This window comes from Cupressus sempervirens, chromosome 8, assembly GCF_028749045.1.
Source record: "Cupressus sempervirens isolate cs-2001-9-10 chromosome 8, ASM2874904v1, whole genome shotgun sequence".
Lineage (NCBI taxonomy): Eukaryota > Viridiplantae > Streptophyta > Pinopsida > Cupressales > Cupressaceae > Cupressus > Cupressus sempervirens.
This window is the reverse complement of record NC_143125.1, coordinates 584,369,304-584,392,369: the sequence shown is the minus strand read 5'-3', so window position 1 is coordinate 584,392,369 and position 23,066 is coordinate 584,369,304. Positions and strand designations below refer to the sequence as shown.

The 23,066-nt window shown below is 35.5% G+C and overlaps 2 protein-coding genes across 11 annotated transcripts in view; one reads left to right on the top strand and one right to left on the bottom strand.

Moving 5' to 3' along the window:
• LOC149543781 (Zinc finger C-x8-C-x5-C-x3-H type family protein) overlaps positions 1-23,066 on the bottom strand; it is a 169,774-nt gene that overhangs the window by 3,483 nt on the left and 143,225 nt on the right. For all 10 annotated transcript variants that reach the window (XR_016355677.1, XR_016355676.1, XR_016355679.1 and 7 more), the window contains exons 8-9: positions 13,406-13,646; positions 12,775-12,871 (exon numbers count right to left, since the gene is read on the bottom strand). Coding sequence is in view for 3 of the 10 variants with exons in the window: in XM_089798467.1 (XP_089654593.1) it covers positions 12,775-12,871; positions 13,406-13,646 (338 nt within the window). In the remaining 7 variants the exon portion in view is untranslated. The remainder of the gene's footprint in view (positions 1-12,774; positions 12,872-13,405; positions 13,647-23,066) is intronic.
• LOC149543782 (uncharacterized) lies at positions 5,882-7,093 on the top strand. Its single transcript, XM_089798464.1, has 3 exons — positions 5,882-5,952; positions 6,064-6,188; positions 6,283-7,093. The coding sequence occupies exons 1-3, from the start codon at positions 5,923-5,925 to the stop codon at positions 6,569-6,571; spliced, it is 444 nt and encodes a 147-aa protein (XP_089654590.1). The 5' UTR covers positions 5,882-5,922; the 3' UTR covers positions 6,572-7,093.

Below are 23,066 nucleotides of genomic sequence, written 5' to 3'. Positions count from 1 at the left end.
TTGGTGTGATAATATTTATTTAATTTAATAATAATTAATTTAGGAGTTTCATTTTAATTAATGAACTCTAAATACTATTATTATTTAAATTAATAAATATACTATTAAAGACGTCTTGTGATTTAATAAAAGAGAGAGAATAAATTTAATAAAACTAATTTTAATTAAAATGCAAAAGTTTGCACATGAAATTACAATAAATTAAATTAATAAACAAAAGAGTTTGCGAGTTTGTAAAACTAAAACCCTAAAGGAGAAAGATCTTTATTAAGAATTTAGAGCTCATTTCTCCACACACAGGTTTGGAGGAGCACATTTCTAGAAAGAGGGTTTTCGAGAAGATGAGAATTCTCGTAACTTTTGAGGATTCATCTGGTTAGCATCAGATCATGTTTGGATCTTGTTGAGATTTTTACAAGTAAATCCCTTCGAATTTCCTCTGTCTTCTTCCTGGTTGTTATGGATCTGTTTTCAAAAATAATTTTGGTTGAGACCCTTGTTAAAATTATTGTTCTTTGTTATTGAAAACATCTATGAATGAAACCAATTTAAAACCCTTGTTTGAGAAACTCTTTTGGAAAATTGGATTGTTTTAGAGAATTATGAATTGGGATAGGGTTTGGAAAAAAAAATCAGAATATAAATTAACAAATTTGATAGTTTGTAACTGTTTCCCTATCAGATTTATATTGGGGTTTGTTTAAAAAATATACATTTATATAAAATTACCATAGTAAATAAATTATTGTGATAATATATTAAAATGGCAATTATGTTATACCCAAAAAATGAGGTTTCCTATGCATTTGAGGGGCTTTGGGATTTCATTTTATTGTATTTTATATATAAAAAATTAAAATAAAAAAAGAGAATCGAGGGCCATTACCTCCCCCATCCCCTAGCTGCGAAGGCAGCCAAACCTGTCGATAGCAGTTGTAGCTACTAGGACAGTCGAGGCTGCGATATGCAATGACCTACGGGCCTTAAAACATTTGTTTATTATTATTTTATTAAATAAAATTGTTTGTATAGTTTTTAATTAGTTTAATTAATATTTAATATTATTAATGTTAATAATTATTATATTATTAGATTTAGTAATTATTATTAATAATAAATAAATTAATATTATTTTATTAATAATTTAATAGTCATTTTTATAATAGTTTAATAATTATTATTTAATTTTAAACAATATTTATTAAAACATTTGGTTACATAATTATCGTTAATTTGTAATATAACTCAATTTTAATTTGGAGAATTTTTAATGAAGTTCGAATTTTATTAAATGGTAGTTCATTTTTATATAAAAAAATAGGGTTTTATATTTAGATGATTTTTAATGGGTTGTTGAGTCTTTTGAGATACTTGTGAACTCAAAAACCTTAACAAATGACACTTGAAAAACAAAAACAAACTTGACCCTGTTTGTAAATTGAAACTTTTATATTGAACTATAAAATTTCACTTGTTTAAATACTTGATGTGAAGTATGTTTTATTTCATGTTGAGGTTTGGGTTAAACCTAGCTTTGACCAATTAGGTATGTTTACTAGAGGCTTGGGAAATCTTGTTCTATGACGATGTTATGTAAAATATTTTGGTCACGATCTTTTATTCCCAACCATTGTGCTGTATTCACATATTTTTGTGATTAGTTTTGATCAGTTACTTGCTAGTGCTTTCTAGTTGTTTGTATAGGACTGAGGTGAATGGTGTGATTTTCTTGGTGTAACCTATGAGTTTTCGATCGGCTATCTTTCGGAGCTTTCTAGTTGCTTGTATAAGATTGAGGTGAATTTTGTGATTTTCGTTGTGTAACCTTTGAGTTTCGATCAGTTATCTTTTGATGTTTTGCAATTGCTTGTATAGGAATGAGGTGAAAATTGTGATTTTATGAGTTATACTTTTTATGAGCTTACGGTAGGTTATCTATGTGTATGTTGGGAAGTGGCTTGCAAATGACGTCGGAGCTCTAAAGAGGCTTCCTGGGTAATCCATTGTAGGTTGTTTTAATAAGTGATAATAGTTCATTATATGGATTTAAAATGAATTAATAAGAGTCAGTGCTTTACCTCGCCCATGCCTTGAGTGCTAGTACAGGCTAGGTTGGGAGTAGAGAAGATGCTCGGTTGCGACCTTGCTTTGTTAATATGCCTTGTCTGTACAAAAGGGTACTGATGCCGCATAGTCACTAGGGGGCCGGAGTCTAGAGAGGCTGCAAGGGTAACCTTAAAGTTGGCTCATGTGATGACACTTGCCCACTTACATAGTAGGTTTCCTAGGTGTTTTTGTTGCCTTTGGGTTTAGATGTTATTTGTGTCTTGGAACCTTTGAGATAGATTGCTATCAAGTTTTTCTTGACCTATTTATGACTATTGGATATGTTATCCGTATGGGACTTGAAATTATCTCCTCAGCAGGGTGGGAGTGGGCCATTTAGGATCCATGAGGTCGGGTGGTAGTGTTTTTTATACCATTGAGATCTGACAACTGGATGTTGTTGCTAAATGTACTTGTGCAGTTGTTCCTTTCATTATGATCTTATGTTTATGTTCAGTGGTCATATTTTGATGTACTATACTTGGTTATCTGGAGATCTTATGAGATGTATTTATTCATGATGTATATTCTTTGATCTTTTCATACCTTGTGACATGTACAACGGATGATTATGCATTATGGCTATGCCATGTGGCATCTTATGTAATTGTATATTATTTCATTGGATTAGTACTTGTGATTATTCTATGATGTGGATTTTGTTATGTATTAAATTTAATCTTAATAAAACTTATGTGATTCAATGTCATGGAACCCTTAAGAGATGTAATTTTTTTATGGTTTGTTTGTATGTATATGAGTTATTGTTTCCGCTATATTATCTCTTGTTATAATCTTTCAAAAAAAAAAGTTTGGCAAACTTAGTGACACTTTAGGTTAATTTCTTTTGGGTTCCCTAGCGAGGCATTACAACTATAAAGTTTCGGCAAAATTTTGTTATGAATCAGACTTAGATTGTACCTTTTCTATGCTTGTTGAGATGATCTTCAATATACAGTCTTAAATGAATGGAGAAATATAATTATGGAAATGCTTTTAACTTCTGCAAGTAGTCTTAGGGCAATATTGATTATGAAGTAGACTTGTGATTCTTGTGTGTCCTTAAACTTCAACTGTACCCTTATTATATATAGAGATCAAGGGGCATGTTCTTATAAAGGACACCTCCCTTCCAAATTCGGTCTGGAATGCTCTTCTCAAAACTGACGATTTTCCAAAGAACAATAATAGTTTAGTGCCTAAACTAACCAAATAGATTAGTTAGATAAAAAAAAAAAGTTATGTAAGAGAGATGCCAATACCTATCAAAAAGGGAAGACAAGTATATAGACCTTAGAAGGGATCTTATGCAAGAACAGATCAGTTCGATCTATAATCAGATTGATATGATTTAAAGTTATAGAATTAACACTCCCTCTTAACTTGATAATCATACTGAGAGATATCACATCTAGCAACATCAATTAAGATGAACAAGCAAAGATTGATACTCTATATCTATCTGAGTCTTCTTAGCATGTGGTATCATTGAACACATGATACTAAGTCATATTCCATCTTGTGATATGACTTATCACTTATACTAGTGATGTCAGTATTGCATGTAATGCAACATACAGGATAAAATCCGAAGAATGATTAAATTCTTCATTTATCTGGGTTGTGACTCATAGGTACTGGCAATCCTATATCACAACTTGATCTTGAGTTAAGATCTACCAGAACATAGGATAAAGTCCTTAGTTACCGGATTCGCCTGGAAAAGGCCGGATCCGGGCTCGGGTCCGATTCGGATCCACGTATGGATCCGTGAGGATCTGGGCAGGATTCGTAATCCTGCCTGTGGATCCGTAAGGATCCGCGGGCCGCGGATCCTTACGGATCCACAGGCAGGATTACGAATCCTGCCCAGATCCTCACGGATCCATGCGCGGATCAACGTGAATCCGCAGCAATGACAGGAGGAGTATGCAAAAACGTGGGCCCATTATCATTTTTAAATTTTTTTTTTTTGCCCTAAAGGCCCTAAACCCTAAAAACGACCCTCTAAATCACAATGCAAGTTCATTTGCTCTCTATTTTGCTCTCTCATTTTGCTCTCTCATACTTGCTAGTTTGAAGTGAAGTGCTTGGATTCGAAGGAGATCGGTTGTGGAGCTTCAAATACCTTGCAAGAAGTGTTTAAGGTATGCATTTCAACCATATTTTTGAATTCTTTCATAGATTATTGATTTATTTTTAGTTTTCCAAATTTTCAAGTTTTTGTGCAAGTGTGAAGCATGGTTTTCTTTCACTTTTTCTAGATTGCAAGAATAGAACAATGAGTAGTCAAGGCTCAGTGGGTGGGGGTGGGGCTGCATCACCAAGCTTCAAAATTGATAAGGGGTCTCCTTTATGGAGACACACAACAAGAGTTGCACAATGTCCTAGGGGTGGGGCATACATATGGAAATGTAATTTTTGCAACATACAACATAGAAGCTCCTATTCCCGAGTGAAACTACATTTTTTGGGCCCTGCGGGTGAAGGAATTCACATGTGTCAAGGTAGTGATAAGAAGGGATTACCAGCTGCACAAATAGCAGCATTAGCAAAAGAGCAAGATGATGCTGATAGAGCAGTTGCAAAAGCAAAACGTGGTGCTTCCCAAAAAACAAATATACCAACACCATCATTTGATCAAACAAACACAAGAACACATCATTTTTTGCCTATGCCAACTACAAATGATGAAGATGAAGACCCATCTCCACTCACCCGCAAGAGAGGCCCACTAGATAGGGCATTCCAAATTGAGAAGAGAGACATTGCTGATCACAAAATTGGACGTTGTTTAATTGCAAATGGTGTTTCATTTAATTTTGCTAGATCACCTTATTTTAGGGAGATGGTGGAAGCAATAAATGATGCACCCCATGGTTACAAACCGCCTGGTTATGAGAAGTTGCGCACTACCATATTACATGATGAGAGGAAAAATGTAGAGGCTCAACTTCAACCAATAAGAGATTTTTGGGTTCAATCGGGGGTGTCTATTATTTCGGATGGTTGGAAAGATTGTAGAAACCGTCCATTGATCAATGTTATTGCTGTATGCCCTAAGGGGGCAATGTTCTTGAAGGCAGTTGATTGTGAAGGGCAAGTGAAAGATGCAAAATTTATTTCACGCATTCTCATTGATGCCATAGAGTCAGTGGGTCCTGATAATGTTGTTCAAGTGGTCACGGACAATGCAAAAGTTTGCAGGGCTGCAGGGATAATTGTAGAGTCTAGATATGATCATATCTTTTGGACACCATGCACCGTCCACTCTCTCAATTTAGTGATGAAAGAAATTGGCACCGAAATAGATTGGGTGAAAAGGATATATGAGGAAGCTGAAGAGATTCAAATGTTTGTGACAAATCACCACATGTCACAAGCAATTTTTAGGAGTTTCTCGGACTTGGAGTTATTGAAGGTAAATTTTTATATTTAATATATAATTGAATATTATTGGATTCCACAATTATTAATTTTTGTTGTTGTTTACATTAACATGTTTTAATTTTAAAATGTTTTACTAACTTGAGTTTAACATGTTCTTAGGTTGCTGAAACCCGCCTTGCCTCTCACACAATCGTCTTGAGACGACTTGTGAAGGTAAAAGAAACATTGAAGCATATGGTCATTAGCCCCCAATGGGGCATTTGGAAGAATTCCAATACAGCAAGGGCTTTAAATGTGAGAAGAATGATACTAGATAAGGATTGGTGGGGTCTTGTGAGTTATGTGTTGGAAATCACCAATCCAATAATGGCAATGCTTCGCTTCGCATATAGTGATGAGCCATGCCTTGGGGATATTTATGATTCCATGGATAGTATGCTGGAAAAAATTAAAATGGTAAGTTTTACGCTCTTTTACAACAATTTTTTATTTGAGAGATATCTAGATTCTAAAGTTTAAATTGACATATTCACTAATTATAATTATTATTCATATTTCATATCTTAGGTCATACAGAGGAGGGAGAATGATCCTGAGGACACCCTTTACAAGAAGGTGGAAAAAATTGTTCATCATCGATGGAACAAGATGACCACACCTTTGCACCTCCTTGCATATGCTCTATCCCCGAGGTACTGTAGTTCTTATCAAATGTTTGTGCTTATTTTATCCAATGTTTGTGCTATTGATATTTGATAGTGTTCAATTGTCTTTTGTTATCCCCAGGTACTATAGTGCAGATGTACTTCGCCTTCCAGGTAGAGTGCCACCATTTAGAGATGCAGAGGTTGCAGATAGGTATAAGAGGGCACTAGCTAAGATATTCCAAGATCCAGAGATTGGGGCAATTGTGAGGAGTGAATTTGCTGCTTTCAACTCAGGTGAGGATTTCGACCCTATTGCCATAGCAGACCAAAGCAGGATGGGTGCCATCAAATGGTGGTACCTTCATGGGCGAGCCTTCACGTACCTCCAACCTCTTGCCATAAAGGTCCAATCCCAAGTAAGTTTGTAAAATTAAGCTTAAGGTTAACATTCTCAATTCCTTGAATTTATTATTTAATTTATTTATCTTGATTGTTGTATTGATAATTTTTAATTTCTCTTTAGGTTGCCAGCTCTTCTGGCGCTGAGCGGAATTGGAGTACTTACTCCTTTATCCACTCAATCAAACGCAACCGGTTGGCTCCAAAAAAATCAGAAGACCTTGTGTTCATTCACAACAATTTGCGCTTGTTGTCACGGAAGGATCCTAAGTACAAGAAGGGGCCCGAAAAGCTTTGGGATGTAGCACCCGAGACTCCTGATTTAGATATGACCATCCGAGATCTTGCTAGAACCACTTCGATTGATGTGGATGATGAGGAGGATTATGAGTTAACAATCCCCTCTACTACTAGTGGTTTGGGTTCCTCTACTAATACAGATGCAGCACTTGCAGCTCACCAGTACCCCTCTGATGCGGATTTTCTTGAAAATCCATTTGATGATTAAATAAAAAACTTTAGTGTTGACTCTTGACTCTTTTATGAGTAAATCATGTTATAAACTAAGTTTAATGATCTATATTTTGAATGTTACAAGCTTTCACTTTCAGTAATTCAATGTGAATGTGTTGATTTTCTTTATAATCGTGAAAATAGATTAATTATCAATGTCATTGATCAAGTATACTAGATTCATACTATGAAATGATTTAGTTTTAGAATTATGTATATTTCTCTTATTTTTTAGTATATATAATGCATATATATATATATATATATATATATATATATATATATGCACGAATCCTCCACAAATCATAATTGGGAAAAAAAAAAATCCCGAATCCACGGATCCGATTCACGTGCCCGAATCGGATTCGTGTCACGAATCGGCAACTAAGATAAAGTCTGAAGAATAAATTCTTCCTTTATCCAACTTGTGACTCATTGACATAGAAATGTCTGTTACAAATGATCTTGAACTCATCTAGATCTGACAGTAGTTCTCTACTGTTCAACACATTATCTAAGAGATCGTTATCTTTCATAATGTCTTTTATACAAGTGTTCATTATCTCAGAGATCGTCACCTCTAAAATAATGAATACAAATGGTGGAGACCACAATAGTCAATAGCCTGACAATCAAATTATTTTATTAATAATTTAAAGAATACGAAGTTTTCATAATTCAACCATACCAAGTCTTTTCCGGAAGTGATCTATCTTCACTCGAGAGAGAGGTTCAGTAAGAATATTAGCTATTTGATCTGCAGTACAAATGTATTATAATTTTACAATATTCCTGTCTACCATATCTCTTACATAATGGTAAGGAATTTCGATATGCTTGGACCTATCATGAAAAAATGAATTCATAGAAAGCTTGAGTGAACTCTAATTATCACAACGAATAATCATAGGATTCATGGCTTGACCAAATAATCCCACAAGTAACTTTCTAAGCCAAATTGCTTCCCGAGAGGCCATCGCTGCTGCAATGTATTCGACTTCTGTGGAACTTTGTGCTATTGAAGACTACTTTCTACATATCCACGATATCATTGCCGAGCCTAAACTGAAACAACATCCTGAAGTGCTTTTCCTATCAGTAACACTTCCAGCCCAATCTGAGTCTGTGTATCCATGTAGGTCCTTATCTCTTTCTCATACTTGAGCCCAAGGTTAAGAGTGCCTTGTAAGTATCTCATCATGTGTTTGATTGCAACTAGGTGAATCTCCTTTGACTCACACATAAACTGACTTAAGGCATTGACAACATACCAAATATCAGGTCTTGTATTTACCAAATACATAAGGGACCCAATCATTTGTCTGTAAAGAGTAGAATCTATGGAAGGTGATTCTGCTGCTGCTTCCTTAAGTTTATGTAGATTAGTCTCCATGGGAGAAGACATAGGCCTATAGTTCCACATTCCAAATCTCTTCAAGATGTCTAATGTATACTTTCCTTGATTGAGTATGATGCTATTAGAATTCTGCCATACTTCTAGTCCTAAGAACTACTGAAAGAGTCCTAAATCTTTCATCTCAAATTCTCTGATTAGATCTTTCTTGCATTGATCTATGAGATGATCATCACCTATTATTAGTAAATCATCAACATACAGTATCAAAATTACCATATCATCTTTATCCCTTTTATAATATAGATTTGGACCAGCTTCATTCTTAGAGAATCCTAAGCCGGTGAGATACTTATCAATTTGTTCATACCATGCCCTTGGAGCCTATTTAAGCCCATAGAGAGCTTTCTTGAGTCTGCAAACAAAATTTTTAGGGTTACGAGTTTCAAATCCTTTAGGTTGCTCCAAATATACCTCTTTTGTAATCTTTCCATTTAGGAATGTCGTTTTTACATCCATCTAATGTACTTTCCATCCCTTGGATGCTGCAATAGTTAGGACTACTATTACAAAGGTGTATCTGGCAACAGAGCAAAGGTTTCTTCATAATCACTCCCCTCTTTCTGAGAAAATCCCCTGGCTATGAATCTGGCTTTATATTTTTCAATGCTAACATCAGCAAAATGCTTGATTTTAAATACCCACTTGGAAGAAACAATAGATTTTCCTTCAAGTCTTAGAACAATTTCCCAAACATCATTCTTCATAATGGATTGGCATCCTTCTATCATGGCATCATTCCAAGCTGTATGTTTAATAGCGTCTGAAACATTGGTTGGTTATGATTTAGACAAATCATTCATGTTTGTTGCATAACTAGAGAATCTTTTGGATCTTTTGCTTTCTTTGAATGTTCCAGATGGTGCAACGAAGTTTTGTGCTTCCTCTACTGTCTTAATGGGCCAAAGTGGTCTTTTATTAGAATTTTGAGTTTTCTCAAGATTGAGATTTTGAATTTCATATTCAGCTTCTTCAATGTTCTCACTCTGAGACTTAGATTCAATATTTTCTTCATAACTAGGTAAGGGAGAGGGATCTCCAGAACTTAGGGCTCTTTTGAATGCTAAATCTTTTTCAAATATTACATCCCTACTAAGTTCAATATTTTTTTGTCCAAGTATGAAAATCCTATATGCTTTGGATGTTTCACTATACCCAACAAAAATACCTTTCCTCCCAGAGGGTTCTAACTTAGTTCTCTTTTCTTTTGGAACATGTATATACTAAGCACCCAAAAATTCTAAGATGACTCGTGTTGGATTTAACATTAATAAAGACTTCTTCAGGAGTTTTATCTCTAAGGTAGGAGTGAAGACTTCTGTTTTGAATATAGATAGTAGTACGAGGCTTCTGCCCAAAGATAATATTCTAGATTTTGATCAAATATCATAGCTCTTGCAGCTTCTATAATTGTTTTATTCTTCCTTTTCTACTACCTCGTTTTGTTGTGGGTTATAAGGAATGGTATACTCCCTCTTAATTCTTATTTCTTTACAAAACTTTTTAAACAAATCTCCATTATCAGTCCTAAGAGTTTTAATTTTATGTCCTGACAAGTTTTTAGTTAAGGTTTTAAATTCTTTAAATCTCTTCAGGATTTCTTTTGATTCTTTGCATTTTAAGAAGTAAATCCAAGATTTTCTAGAGAAGTCATCTATAAAAAGTATATAGTACCAGAATCCTCCAAGAGAAAGAACAAACATACATCCACATAAATCTGAGTGGATCAATTCCAGAACATTGTTAGTTTTTCTAGTGCTATCACGAAATGGACTTTTGGTGTTCTTACCCAGAGCGCATCCTTTGCATATGCTTGAATGATCTTTATTTAACTTAGGTAAACCAGTAACCATCTTCTCCATAGTCGATAAGTTTTTGAAATTTAGATGTCCTAACCTTCTGTGTCATATTTCGTTTATATCAACAGCTTCATGAATTAAGGCTTGAATGGGTCGACTAGGTTCTGAATCTAATTCATACAAGTACCCCTTTTTTTGACCAATCAATTTTGCTTCTTAAATGAGGAGTTCTTAGCCCAGGTCATTACTTTACCGTCTATGAATGCAACATTATGTCCATCATCTTCAAGTGTTGTAACCGAGATTAGATTCATTTTTATTCCTAGTAGATAGAGTACTCCTTTAAGAAGAAGAGAACTACCCGACTTTAGTTTCAAGGTGCAATTTCCAATTGCTTTGACGAAATGTGCTGAATTATCACCGATTGTGACTTTGTCATTAATTTTTTTTGATATAGAGTCCAATGCTTCTCTGTATCCTATAATATGTCGAGATGATCCATTATCAATCACCCATGCCTTACTTGAGACTTCATTTGATAGTGTTGAATACAATACATGATTCTCAGGATCATAATTATCTTCTTCCCTAATAATGTTTGTACAGTTCACTTACTGTTTAGAATTCTTAGGGCAATTAGATCTGATTGTCCAAAATTTTCTCATTTGAAGCATTTTATTTTGGATAGATCTTTCTTAGGTTTATCATTCTTTTGATTACCCTTTTTCTTCCTGAAGTGCTTCTTCTTGTCTTTATAGGAATTTGTGTTAAGAACATGAAGTTCTTCATCTTTAGTTTTCAACTTTCCTCCTTTCTTAAGTTTTCTGGATTCTTTCTGAAGACAATCTCCCTTAAGTATATTGAAGTCAGGAAGATTGTCTCTAGCACTTACTCCTTATGCGAATGTTTCCCATCAATCTGGTAATCCATCTATAGCCATCAGTGTTAATTCCATGTCATTAATGATGGTTCCTATACTTGCAAGTTCATCTCTTAGACTGGCAACCCTTAGGAAGTAAGAATTCATCGATTCTCCCTTCTTTATTTGTATATGATTTAGTTGCCTTTTTAGTGCGAGAACTCTAGTTGCATTGTTAACCTCATATGGATTTAACAATGCATAAATGCATTCATCATATCAAATGTTGTTTGATGTTTCATTAGCATGGGTACTATTTCATTTTTCACTCCATCTAATATGATTTGTATGGCTTTCCTGTTTCCTTTACTCATGATAGTTTTATGAGGTTCAACAACACATTGTCTGGATTCTGAATCAACAAATTTTTTCCCATCATTTTCTTCAAGAATCATAATGATTCTAAAGTTCCAACCATCAAAGTGTTCTTTCCTATCAAACCTGTCCTCGGGTTTGATTGTGTATGCCATTGAAGATAGGAGAGTGATGCTAGATATATATCAAGTTTGATTATTCAATTTGCAGAGCCTAGGTTCAATTGCCAGAGCTCTGATACCATGTAAAGTTTCTGCAAAATTCTGTTATGAATCAGACTTAGATTTTACCTTTTTTATGCTTGTTGAAGATGATCTTCAATATACAGTCTTAAATGAATGGAGAAATATAATTCTGGAAATTCTTTTAACTTTTGCAAGTCGTCTTAGGGCAGTCTTGATTAAGGAGCAGACTTGTGATTCTTGTGAGTCCTTAAACTTCAACGACACCATTATTAAATAAAGAGATCAAGGGGCATGTCCTTACAAAGGACATGTCACTTCCAAAGTTGGCCTGGAATGCTCTTCTCAAAACTGGTGACTTTCCAAAGAACAATAATAGTTTAATGCCTAAACTAACCAAATAGATTAGTTAGATAAAAAACAAGTTATCTAAGAGAGATGCCGATACCTATCAAGAAGGGAAGACAAGTATATAGACCTTAGAAGGGATCTTATGCAAGAACAGATTAGTCCGATCTGTAATCAGATCAGTATGATTTAAAGTTATAGAATTAACAACATATGTTCTTGTACAGACGAACACAAAACAAGCTTAAACCCACCTCAAAACAGTTTTGAACAAATCTCAAACCCAAGTCTGAACCCGAATTGAGACTGACAACTTAGATTGATAATGACCAAAATTAAATTTTCATTACTTCTATAAGCTAACAAAACATTAGCACACACTAGAAGTAGAGATAAGCGCAATGTACAACACAGCTAATACAAAATATGCTATCTACATTAGTTAACTGTATAGGCTGCCTAAGACTTTGAAAAGGTCTTATAGAAAATCATAGGAACTATCTACAACACTTTTTTTCTACACACACAATTTTGGTGGGTATTTTTGTATGTTTGCTTTGATTTGGGATTTTAAATCGGTTTTGCGATATTCAACAAATGATATCTAGACACTGCTGTTGTTAGTGTTGTAAGTTCTGTGCACAAATAACCACACAACATTTGTACGTGTAATGAATTTTACGACTCAAATTAACACTGTATTTCTTCCTAAGATTACTATACATTAAAAAATCAGTATTACCTCACCAACAGCCCATGTATCCTTCAACCATATGTCAGTCTCTGGAGATTGTGCCATACTTTGTATCTTAGTAGGGGATACAGAATCCATTGGTGGCCTACATGAGAAAATAAAGAAATAAGGAATTTACTTCTAATTCCTACAAATGACTTTAATACATATACTATTATAATACAATAACAGACATGACACTGACAATACTCGGTAGAACAATAAAAGCAACAATATATCCTATCAATTTGTCAAATCCCAAGCCCTGACAATATCGGGAGACACTTTTGGATAAATGTTTAACAGCGCATTTTGATAGACATGTTCCAAAAACAATACAGATAAATTGTCACTTTAAATCTTTTGGTATAGTCAAGATTTTAAACAGAAGAAAATAAACATAGAATTGAACATTTTGATTGTAAATACCAATCGGTGCTGCAGAAATGTGCAGTCTGATCTAACATCTTGTGTCAAGATACAGGCCCTTAAAACTCAGGTCTTGAAAACACAAGACTTGTTTTGCAATTTATTAAGTAGAGAAGCATGATAGACTGCCTCAATCAGTCTAACACCATCCATAAAAGCAAACTGACTAAACAGCGGTAAAGTGTAAGATTAGGCTTCAGAAATAACTTACACTGATGTGATCGTATTAAAAGGGTTTCCACTGGTACCAGCTAAACTTCCAGAAAAAGTAATATTATTTGGGGTGTCAACTGCCTGATTTCCAAAACTTGAGAAGGGAATTGAGTTTGTTGCAGAACTAGAAACAGGGCTATTGCTAAACTTGAGAAAGGAATTATTTTGAGAACCGAACACATTTACGCCTGGTGCTGTCCCAAACAGATGATGACTTGCACCTTCAGAAGAAAACGACCCTGTATTCACCACATATCCAGATTAGTTTATGGAGATAGAAAACACCTTGATATGTGATCTGAATTACACACCTACAAAATGGATTATCCACTTTATTCCTTTGAAAACATACAAATGATTTATAGGCATAGACTATCTCAATTTTGAAATATTAGAAAAAAATATAGATGTTATTGATAGAACTAACATGAAACATGGGATAATGAATCAGGAATGAGAATTAAAAATATAGGTGATAATTAAAGAAACTATAGAACAAAAGTTATTGTTGTATCCTTTCAATCCTCATCGGCTTATTAATTACATTGCCAGATGCTTTACATGAAAAGTGGGATTGAGTACAAAATGCTAGTGCATAAGTTTTATAAGCAATGAAGCAGACATGCATATGAGAATACAGCAAACTAGCTAATCATGAGACATATATGGACCTCTCGTCCATCATCCACACACAATAGACCTATTTATTCAGTTATTGCTCCATTGATAAATTGTGATGATTCATCTCCTTCGATTTATGAATTACATACTTTAACTTTCTAAATTATAACCCCCTTTTTTTTAAACACCTGTATGCCCTCTGAGCATGAAGAAACAACATATGCATCCCTCTTCTTTGCATATGAAGACCAGGTCTGTGGTAAGGAAATCTCAATACAAGAGTCATCCTCATAGTTAATCTTTGGAGGCACTACCCCTTCGGAGTTGATTGATATTACTAACTGTAAGACTCTGTGGGACTCCCACTTGCAAGGCCAGCACATACCCTTCCTCTTTTAACAAACTCCACAACCTCAACCATCACAGTTCAAACTGGCCAAGAAAATAATTCCAATTCTTTCCACATCTGCAAGCAGTCATCCTCTAGGTTTATTCCATAGCATTGGCAAATGAAACTTAGCTAACTGTTCACTTTGGAGTAATACTGTAGACTATAACAGATTCCTCAATCTTGTTGAATAGAAAATTGCATTGTCTTGAAGAAATAAATTATTACATTTTAATAATCTCGTACCCATACAGTGTGAAAGCATGCTTTTCTCTATGTACATGGACACTCTTGGACAATTGCTTAGTGACCTAAAGTTAGAACTAAATTTAAACTTATAGTCAAGAAAAAATACCAGGGTTACCAGCAGACAAGGGCACATGGAGACTCCAGACACTGGTACTGGTATTGGTACAGCTAAAATAGGAAACCGGGTAAGTTGCAGACGCCACTTTGATTAAAATAATTTTATAGTTTCAGCAAGTACTATAACATAGAACTTTAAAAACAAGAATGGTGGTGAAGTTTAATATTAACTTTAAAGTTTGAATACACAAATGCCAAATGTAGATGTCATTGTGTTGAAGAGCCAAATAGCTCAAAATCACTACATATTTCAAATTAGATTATTATTACATATCGAAGTTCAAAATTATTGATAGTTTGACGAAAGATCCTGGCTAGGTGTTTGATGCAAATGCTGATATTTGCTTGACAATATCTTTGACAGTGAACATAGATAATGTCTTCTGTTTTTGTGATTTTTTTATTATTTTTGTTGTCTGAATTTGTTTTGTATTTTCTTCCAATATTGAAACAAGAATCCTAAATACAACTGAACTAAAGGAAATGCTGGAAATTCTTTTGACAAACTAATGTAAATGCTTCACAACGCTCAATGCTGAAATGAATAGAGTAGCAGAAGTAATTTATGTCTCCAATCTGGACAAAGAGAAGTTACAAAAAAGATCATGCCAGGCCAAACTTGAAGTATGACAGTATGAGTGCTGGAAATAAATATTATTACTGAAATCAGTCCAGACACCTGATATTGGTGTATTCTGGAAAGTAGGTTAAATCTGTCTGCCCAATGTTGAAACTCAGTGATGATGCCAGCTGCTGGGACAGTCCATGTGTCATCTGTGAAGGCCTTGACAGAAATATCCGACCTGCTACCCAGACTGCTATGAGTCAGGCAGCAACTTAATAACACCCTTGTTTATGTTTTTCCAAAGAGAACCTTGCTCAAACACATCTTCATATAGGGCAAATAGATTCGTACAGATCCATTCTTAATGTTGTTTGCATAATTCAGTAGGCAATCCATCAAGTCCCAGGGATTTACAATTGGCTAAGGAACTAATTGCAATGGAGCTCAATTGAGTTAAAAATTACTAATGAAGTGTATAAACTATATGTATGTATTGCCCGGATTCAAAATTTGCCTCAATCCTCGCCTTTCTGAGCTATGGTTATTTTTGGAACAAGCCTCATTTTAAGCATTAAAATGGTCACTTTCCCTTAGAGTTTTTGAGAAATTTCGCCCTTACAAGTATCTTTGGCTTGTTCCCAACTCCATCTAACACTTCGAATTTTTAAAATCCAGTTCCTGAGTCAAAAGTTCTCGCAGGTTAATGGAAGGAACCAAAATACATATTTTCAACTTGATCATTAACCGTTAACCTTTTAAAAGGTTAAGGTTCGGGGGTCAAAAAACGTATTCCGAACCATTAACCTTTGAGAAGGTTAAGGTTCGGGGTCCAAAACACGTGTTTCACTTTGAAATCTTAACCTCTCCATCAAAAAGAGGTTAAGATAAATTTCCAAACCACGTATTCCGAACCATTAACCTTAACCTCTCGTCAAAAAAGGTTAACGTTAGAGGCTCAAAACACGTATTTTTGAGACAGATATTAACTTCCTTCTCCAAATGATAAGGAATAAGAGTTAAGAGATGGATCACCTGAATGATCAAGTGCAGATGATGTTGGCATGTAGCTATGAATTCTCAGATTATGATTACCCCTCCGTTAGATGATGCAGTACGAATATTCTATTGTGGTGTTTCACGACTTTCATCATGCTCTAGGCTACGTCTTATTGAAGTATCTTGTTCTTCCTTCACAATGCCAATGCAAAAGGTAAAGGTATAACGATTATGTACAGAAGATAATATATGAAGCACTGATGGTTCGAGATAACAAATTGACACAAAGAGTGGACATCTCTTCGACAAGGTGGGACTGAACCACTTTCTATACCAACCTGCCACCTCAATATATTTGCAACTTTGAAGTTCCCTCACACATATGGATTTCAAATGCGCCAAAGGCCATGCACACAAATTGTTCGACATAATGCTCCTCAATGCACTATCATTGGAGTCAATATTCACGAGGTGAGTGTGGAAGAATAGGTGAAGAAGTCTGAATATCTTTTCAAAATAAATAAATAAATTGTGTTGCCAGGCCCATAGAAAAATCCAAGCATGTGGTCTGCTTTACAAACTCCTCTCTACCCTCCAGTTTGCGGCATATGAATAGTAATAGAGATAAAGCATGCGAATTGTTTGATATCGTTCACATTAGTATAACCAAAGGCATAACACATGATCTCTCTGTTTTGACTAAGTAATTCAATGCTCGTGCCCGCGGCTTCCAACGGAGAACATTGGTATTCGCCATAGTCAAGGCATATCAAACATTTGATAAAACGTGTGTGCATCAGCCCAATCATAGACAAAGAACGTGAAGTGTTTGACCAGCCTCCCTTCATCTTCCAGCCTGAACACATGGAGATCAGCGACAGTTGCAAACAAAAATAAGGCACGAGAGTTGTTTGATCCGAGTTTTTCATCCTCAACTGGACCATGGCCAAGCACGTGAACTGTTTGGCGAAATGCTCTCATAGCTCCAGCCGACAGCATTAAGTGATTTTCAATTTTGCAACCTTCTTCAAATGGGAGTGTGAAATATAGGTGGACGTGCCATGAAGAACATGGGAGGTGATGTGTGTGGCATGAATAGCACAGTGCCATGAAACAAAGATGGAGTTGTAACAGCCTCAAAGGCATCTAACTTGTTTGACCGAATGCATTGAAGGCCATATTATCACTGTTTGAAAGAATGACTCAGAGATTTATAAGTCTTATCAAGAATTCCTCTTGGGAGTTTCTAATGATGGAAGAGTTGAATTAATTCACGTGCAAAGAAGATAGTGCCGACTCTCTTGGGTTCCAAGTGTTGAGAAAATGCCAACTATTTCTTCTAACAATGTTCTCTATTTTGCACATTTGAAGACATAATCCCAATTGAATTGGAAAGTTCGTGGTTTTACATAGTGGGAATTCATCTCACTTAATAAGGCCAATACCTTATCCTTCATGCGATGTAATGGTTTTAATCCTCTATCTCTATAATCAGTGACTTGTGTCATTTTGGGGTTAATTTTGTAGAGGTTAATTAACCTCTCCTAAATTACATATTTTGGAGGTAGTTATTAACCACGACGGAGTAGTTCTTAACCTCCATGTCTATATAAGGAATCATTTTTGGCTTTGTAAGGGGACTTTTTGGACTTCAAAAAAAGGGAACACTGTGCTAAAAAAAATTTGATCAAAAGATAATATTTGGAAAGTGTGTACAAGTTGTCTTTCTAATAAAAAATTCCTCTTAGGTTCTTGGTGCAACAAAATAAAGGAACGTGCAATTTCAGTTCTCTTCTTCTGAATCTAAATATTTAGAAATGTCAATTCTCTTTGCAGTGAGCATTGTCATGGTATTGTGCAGATAATTATGAATCTTTGGATCAACATTGTGCTAGTAATAGTTCTCAAGCGTAGATCTTGATTGTTGTTATTAGGGGTTTATATAAATTCAAGGAAGCTGTGAAGTCGTGTGGTGCATTTGTCATCATGAGCTTTCTCATCTTGTAAGTTTGATTTCATATTTATAGTGACAAATCTGTTTACCAACAGTATGTAAGAATAACAATTTCTTTCTTATGACTTTAATAATGGTATAAAAAGAATAATACATTTTATTATATAATCAATATTAATATGATTTAGAAATTTACTCTTATTATTTAAATAACAAAGGAAATAATATCTTTCATTTATTAAGAAGAGCTAAACCAGTGTAACCCAGGTGCGCGCACCCGAGTCAAAACCCCAGTGCACCCAGTGCGTAAGCACTTGGTGCGGGTGCGTCATGCACCCAAGTACCCCCGCTAGCAGCTTTTCCGCCGCCGCACCCCTGCCGCACTGGTCGAGCACTCAGGTGGGGCATGGTGCTCGGGTGCTTCCCAGGTGCGTAGGTGCTCGCGGGGTGCACCGAGAAGAGGCCCAAAAAAGTTTTAAAAAAACAATAGTTTTTGCATTTTTTTTGTTTTTGTTTTTTAAGTATGCTAACCCTAATTGGGTGTGGGTCCCATGTGGTCTATTTGAAGGCTTAATAAGACCAATAGATCTCATTTTCATGTCACCATTTTGGAGCAGCAAGGAGCTAAGTGAGAAAGAGTGTTTGGAAGAGCTTGTGAGAGCTTAGTGGGTGGTTTTGCAAGAGATTGCAAGATCAAGAGGAGCAAGAGGAGCAAGAAAGTTTGATTTGGCAAGTGTCTCCTCAAGTTCAAGCCTTCAAAGTAGGGTTTTTTTGGTTTTAAAAATCAATTTTTAATTTTTAAATTTAGTATTTAGTATTTACTATTTAGTTTTACTAAGTTACTTTCAAGTTTCAATGTTCATTCTTGAATCTTGTTGATAGTTGATAGTTCTTAGTTCTATGATTTTTTATTTTATTATCTATATTAATTTTTAATTTTTTTTTCATTGTTCTTAAAATAAAAATATGACAATATGGCATATGTTGAAACGTATTTTACTATTAAAAATTAACATAGACAATAAAATAAAAAATCATAGAACTAAGAAAATTCAACTATCAACAAGATTCAAGAATGGAACTTGAAACTTGAATGTAACTTAGTAAAACGTTTCAGCATATGCCATATTGCCATATTTTTATTTAGTATTTACTTTTAGTATTTAGCTTCATTTTTTAATACTTTAAATTTTTAAATAGTAAATGCTAAAATTAAATAGTAAAGTTTTAAGTTTTAAATTATTTTTACTTGGGCTGAAATGTATCATGATCATTTTTATAATTTTATTTTCATTTTGTGAAATGCAGTTTTATAAATGGCATCTAAATATAGCCAAAGTGTAGAAGACATGGAAATTAATGAGCCAAGTGCATCTGATTATGAGCCTGAAGGAAGTGATCATGGGGCTGATGTAGGTGGTCAATCTGAGCTTGAGGAAGAGCCTCCTTATGTTGCACCAAGGGTGCCTTCTACTGATTGCCCTTCAGAGATTTTGAGGAAGTATGCTAGGGGTCCGTATGACCCAAAGTCCCCTCTTAAACAATTTGCTACAAAAATTACACGCTCTACACCTTCAGGGGGTGGCACACCCAAATGGAAGTCCAATATATGTGGAGCAGAATGGTCTGGCAGCATTACAAGAGCTAATTCACACCTTTTTTGGAGTGGCTATGGTGTGAACCCATGCATGTTCTTGTCAAATCCTGAGAATGTCAAATACAAAATTGAAGTGAATAAACTATGAGGCATTCTTGATGATAGTGATGTTCCAGTGCCTAGATCTTTGTCTGCTAGGCAACAGGTATAGCATATACAACAGTTACAGTGGCAGCGAGATACATCTACTTGTATCTTGCATCAGAGAGCAGGGACTATGTCACCTACACCATCATTCTCCTCACCTACACACAGTTCAGCAGGGGACAGCAGTAGGGGGAAACGGAAAGCAACTACAAGTCGTGGTGATAGTAACCCCATTGCTCATTTATTTAACATGCATGCAAGGGACTGGTTAGATGATGCTATTGGTGATTTCTTCTTTGCCAATGGCATCTGTACACATGTGGCTCGATCTCCCTATTTTGTGAGGATGATGACCATGGCAGTGAATCAGGGAGAGCCATCATATGTGCCACCAAGTGACCACAAGTTGAGGACTACAGTGTTGGATAGAGCCTATGACAAGGTTGAGATCTTGATGGAGCAAATGAAAGCATGTTGGATGGAGTCAGGTTGCAGCATTATCATGGATGGGTGGACGGACATTAGTCATCGTCCACTCATCAACATTATGGTTTCATGCACGGAGGGCCCATATTTTTTGAAGGCAGTTGATTGTTTAGGGCATCGTAAAGATGCTGATTTTCAGTTTCATGTGCTTAGGGAAGCCATTGAGGAGGTTGGACCACAAAATGTGGTCCAAGTTGTGAAAGATGCAACACATGTGTGCAAAGCTGCAGGGAGGCTTGTTGAGGCAGCTTATAGGCATATTTGGTGGACTCCATGTTGTGTGCATGCCATGAACAATGCACTCAAAGACATGGGAAAAATAGAGTGGATTAGAAAGGTGGTTAATGATGGAAGAGAGGTGCAGATGTTTATCTGCAATCACCATACATCACATGCACTTTTCAGGAGCTTCGCAAAGAAGCAATTCCTGAAACCAGTTGAGACCAGTAATGCATCATATTATATTCTCTTGGAGAGAATGATTGAGTTGCAAGAACCATTGCAACTCATGGTTATGACACAAGAATGGAATCGATGGCCTGAGTCCAGAACAGAGCAAGGGAAGAGGGTAAAGGAGACAGTGAAGAGTGATCAGTTTTGGAGTGATGCAAAATACATAGTCTCCATCATTACTTCAGTATTTCAAGTGATCAGATATGGAGATGTAGATTCACCTAGCCTTGGAGAAGTTTATGAGTGCATTGATTCCATGCTTGGGCAAATGAGGGCTGTTGTGCGTGAGAGAGACCCCATTCTAGCATTCTATATGGAGCACATTGAGCCTATCATTCACCACAGGTGGGAGAAGTTAAACACTCCTTTGCAAATGAATGTCTATGCATTGAAACCGAAGTGGTACATACCTAGGCCTGGTAAAGTCACACCACTTCAGGATGATGAGGTGAAGAATGGGTTATTTCAATGCATTGCCAAAATGTATGATACTGAGACTGCTAGTGAGATTCGCACCGAGTGGTTCGAATTTGCTAGTTTAAATCTTGATTCAGTGCTCTAAACTCTTTATAATTATAAGTTCTTTTAATAATTAATTGTTACTTTACTTATAAGTTATAACTTTATTTAAGTTATTTATAATTTTAATATTATGTTGTAAACTTTAAAACTTGTAACTTGTAGGATACTCAGATATTGCAAAGGTGGATCTCAAAACCATGGCACAAAAGAATCCCATTTTGTGGTGGAAATGTCATGGGCCACAAAAGTTAAAGATCACCTCACTAGCCATTCAACTGCTTTCTCAGGTTTGTAATACTAATAACTAATTCCAGCCCTTTACAATCTTAATTTGAAGAATTTTACCTTGCTGATTTTAATTTATGATTCATTGATTCAATAATTATTAATCATCGATTTACCATTTATCATTTGTTACAAATTGTATGAACATTTGTTTGTAACTTGTAACTTGTAACTTTCAACTTTGTTATCTCAGGTGTCTAGCTCCTCAGCTGCAAAGAGGAATTGGTCCACCTATAGCTTCATTCACTTTGTTAAGAGAAACAAACTTACCTCTAAGAGAGCGGAGAAGCTAGTTGCTGTACATGGTTACTTGTGGCTCAAAGATCGCAAGACACGCGAGTACAAGGAGAGCCCTGCAGCACGATGGGATGTGGAGTCAGAGGATCAAGCTCAGATTGATGAGGATGCCGATGCAGAAGCCAATGTAGGGCTAGTTGGTGTTCCTTTAGAGGATCAGGATCTTACCCATGAGGAGTCTAGTAGTTCCAGTGATGAGGACTTCGGCATAGGGAATGATTAGAGAGCACTTGAGATGATTCCATTCTCATTATTGGCATTTTGTCATTTTGTTGATTATACTCACTTTGATATGGCTATGATACATTATTATTATTTCACGGTTTCATGCTATTCGGCTCATTGTCATCATGAGCATCTTTATGATATATGATATTCATAAAATCGTATTTGAACAATGAATTTTGAATCTTGCATCTTGAACTAAGTTAATTTGTCAAATGGTCATTAGTAATAGTAATGGTTATGAAATTTCAAGTTTCAAGTTGGAACTTATGGTTTGTGAATCACATTTTAATTTTCCCTATTCATTGTAGTCAACTATATTTGGTATGTTTATGTTACATTGTTATATAATATATTGAAGTATCATTTCATAATTAGCATTTTCAATCATATATATTAATAATATTATATATATACTATGCAACCCCCTCCCCCCACTCCCTCTCCTCCCCCCCCCCTGAACCCCCCGTCGTCCCCCCGCTGTCCCCAAATTGAGGCTATTTTTTTCTCGCACCCAAAACTCGTCCTAACGCCTCTCCGCACTGCCACACCCCCGCACCGAGGTAACACTGAGCTAAACTAAATGAATTGGTAAACTAAAAATAATAATAAACCCATGCCAAACAACATGGCCAAGGGTCACATTGATCATAAGAAAAGAAAACATATAAATGACCAGCCGTTACAAGGGAAGGGGGGACATCGAATAAGTTTGTTGTTAATATTCATAACCATCCAAACTTGCAATTGCAAACAT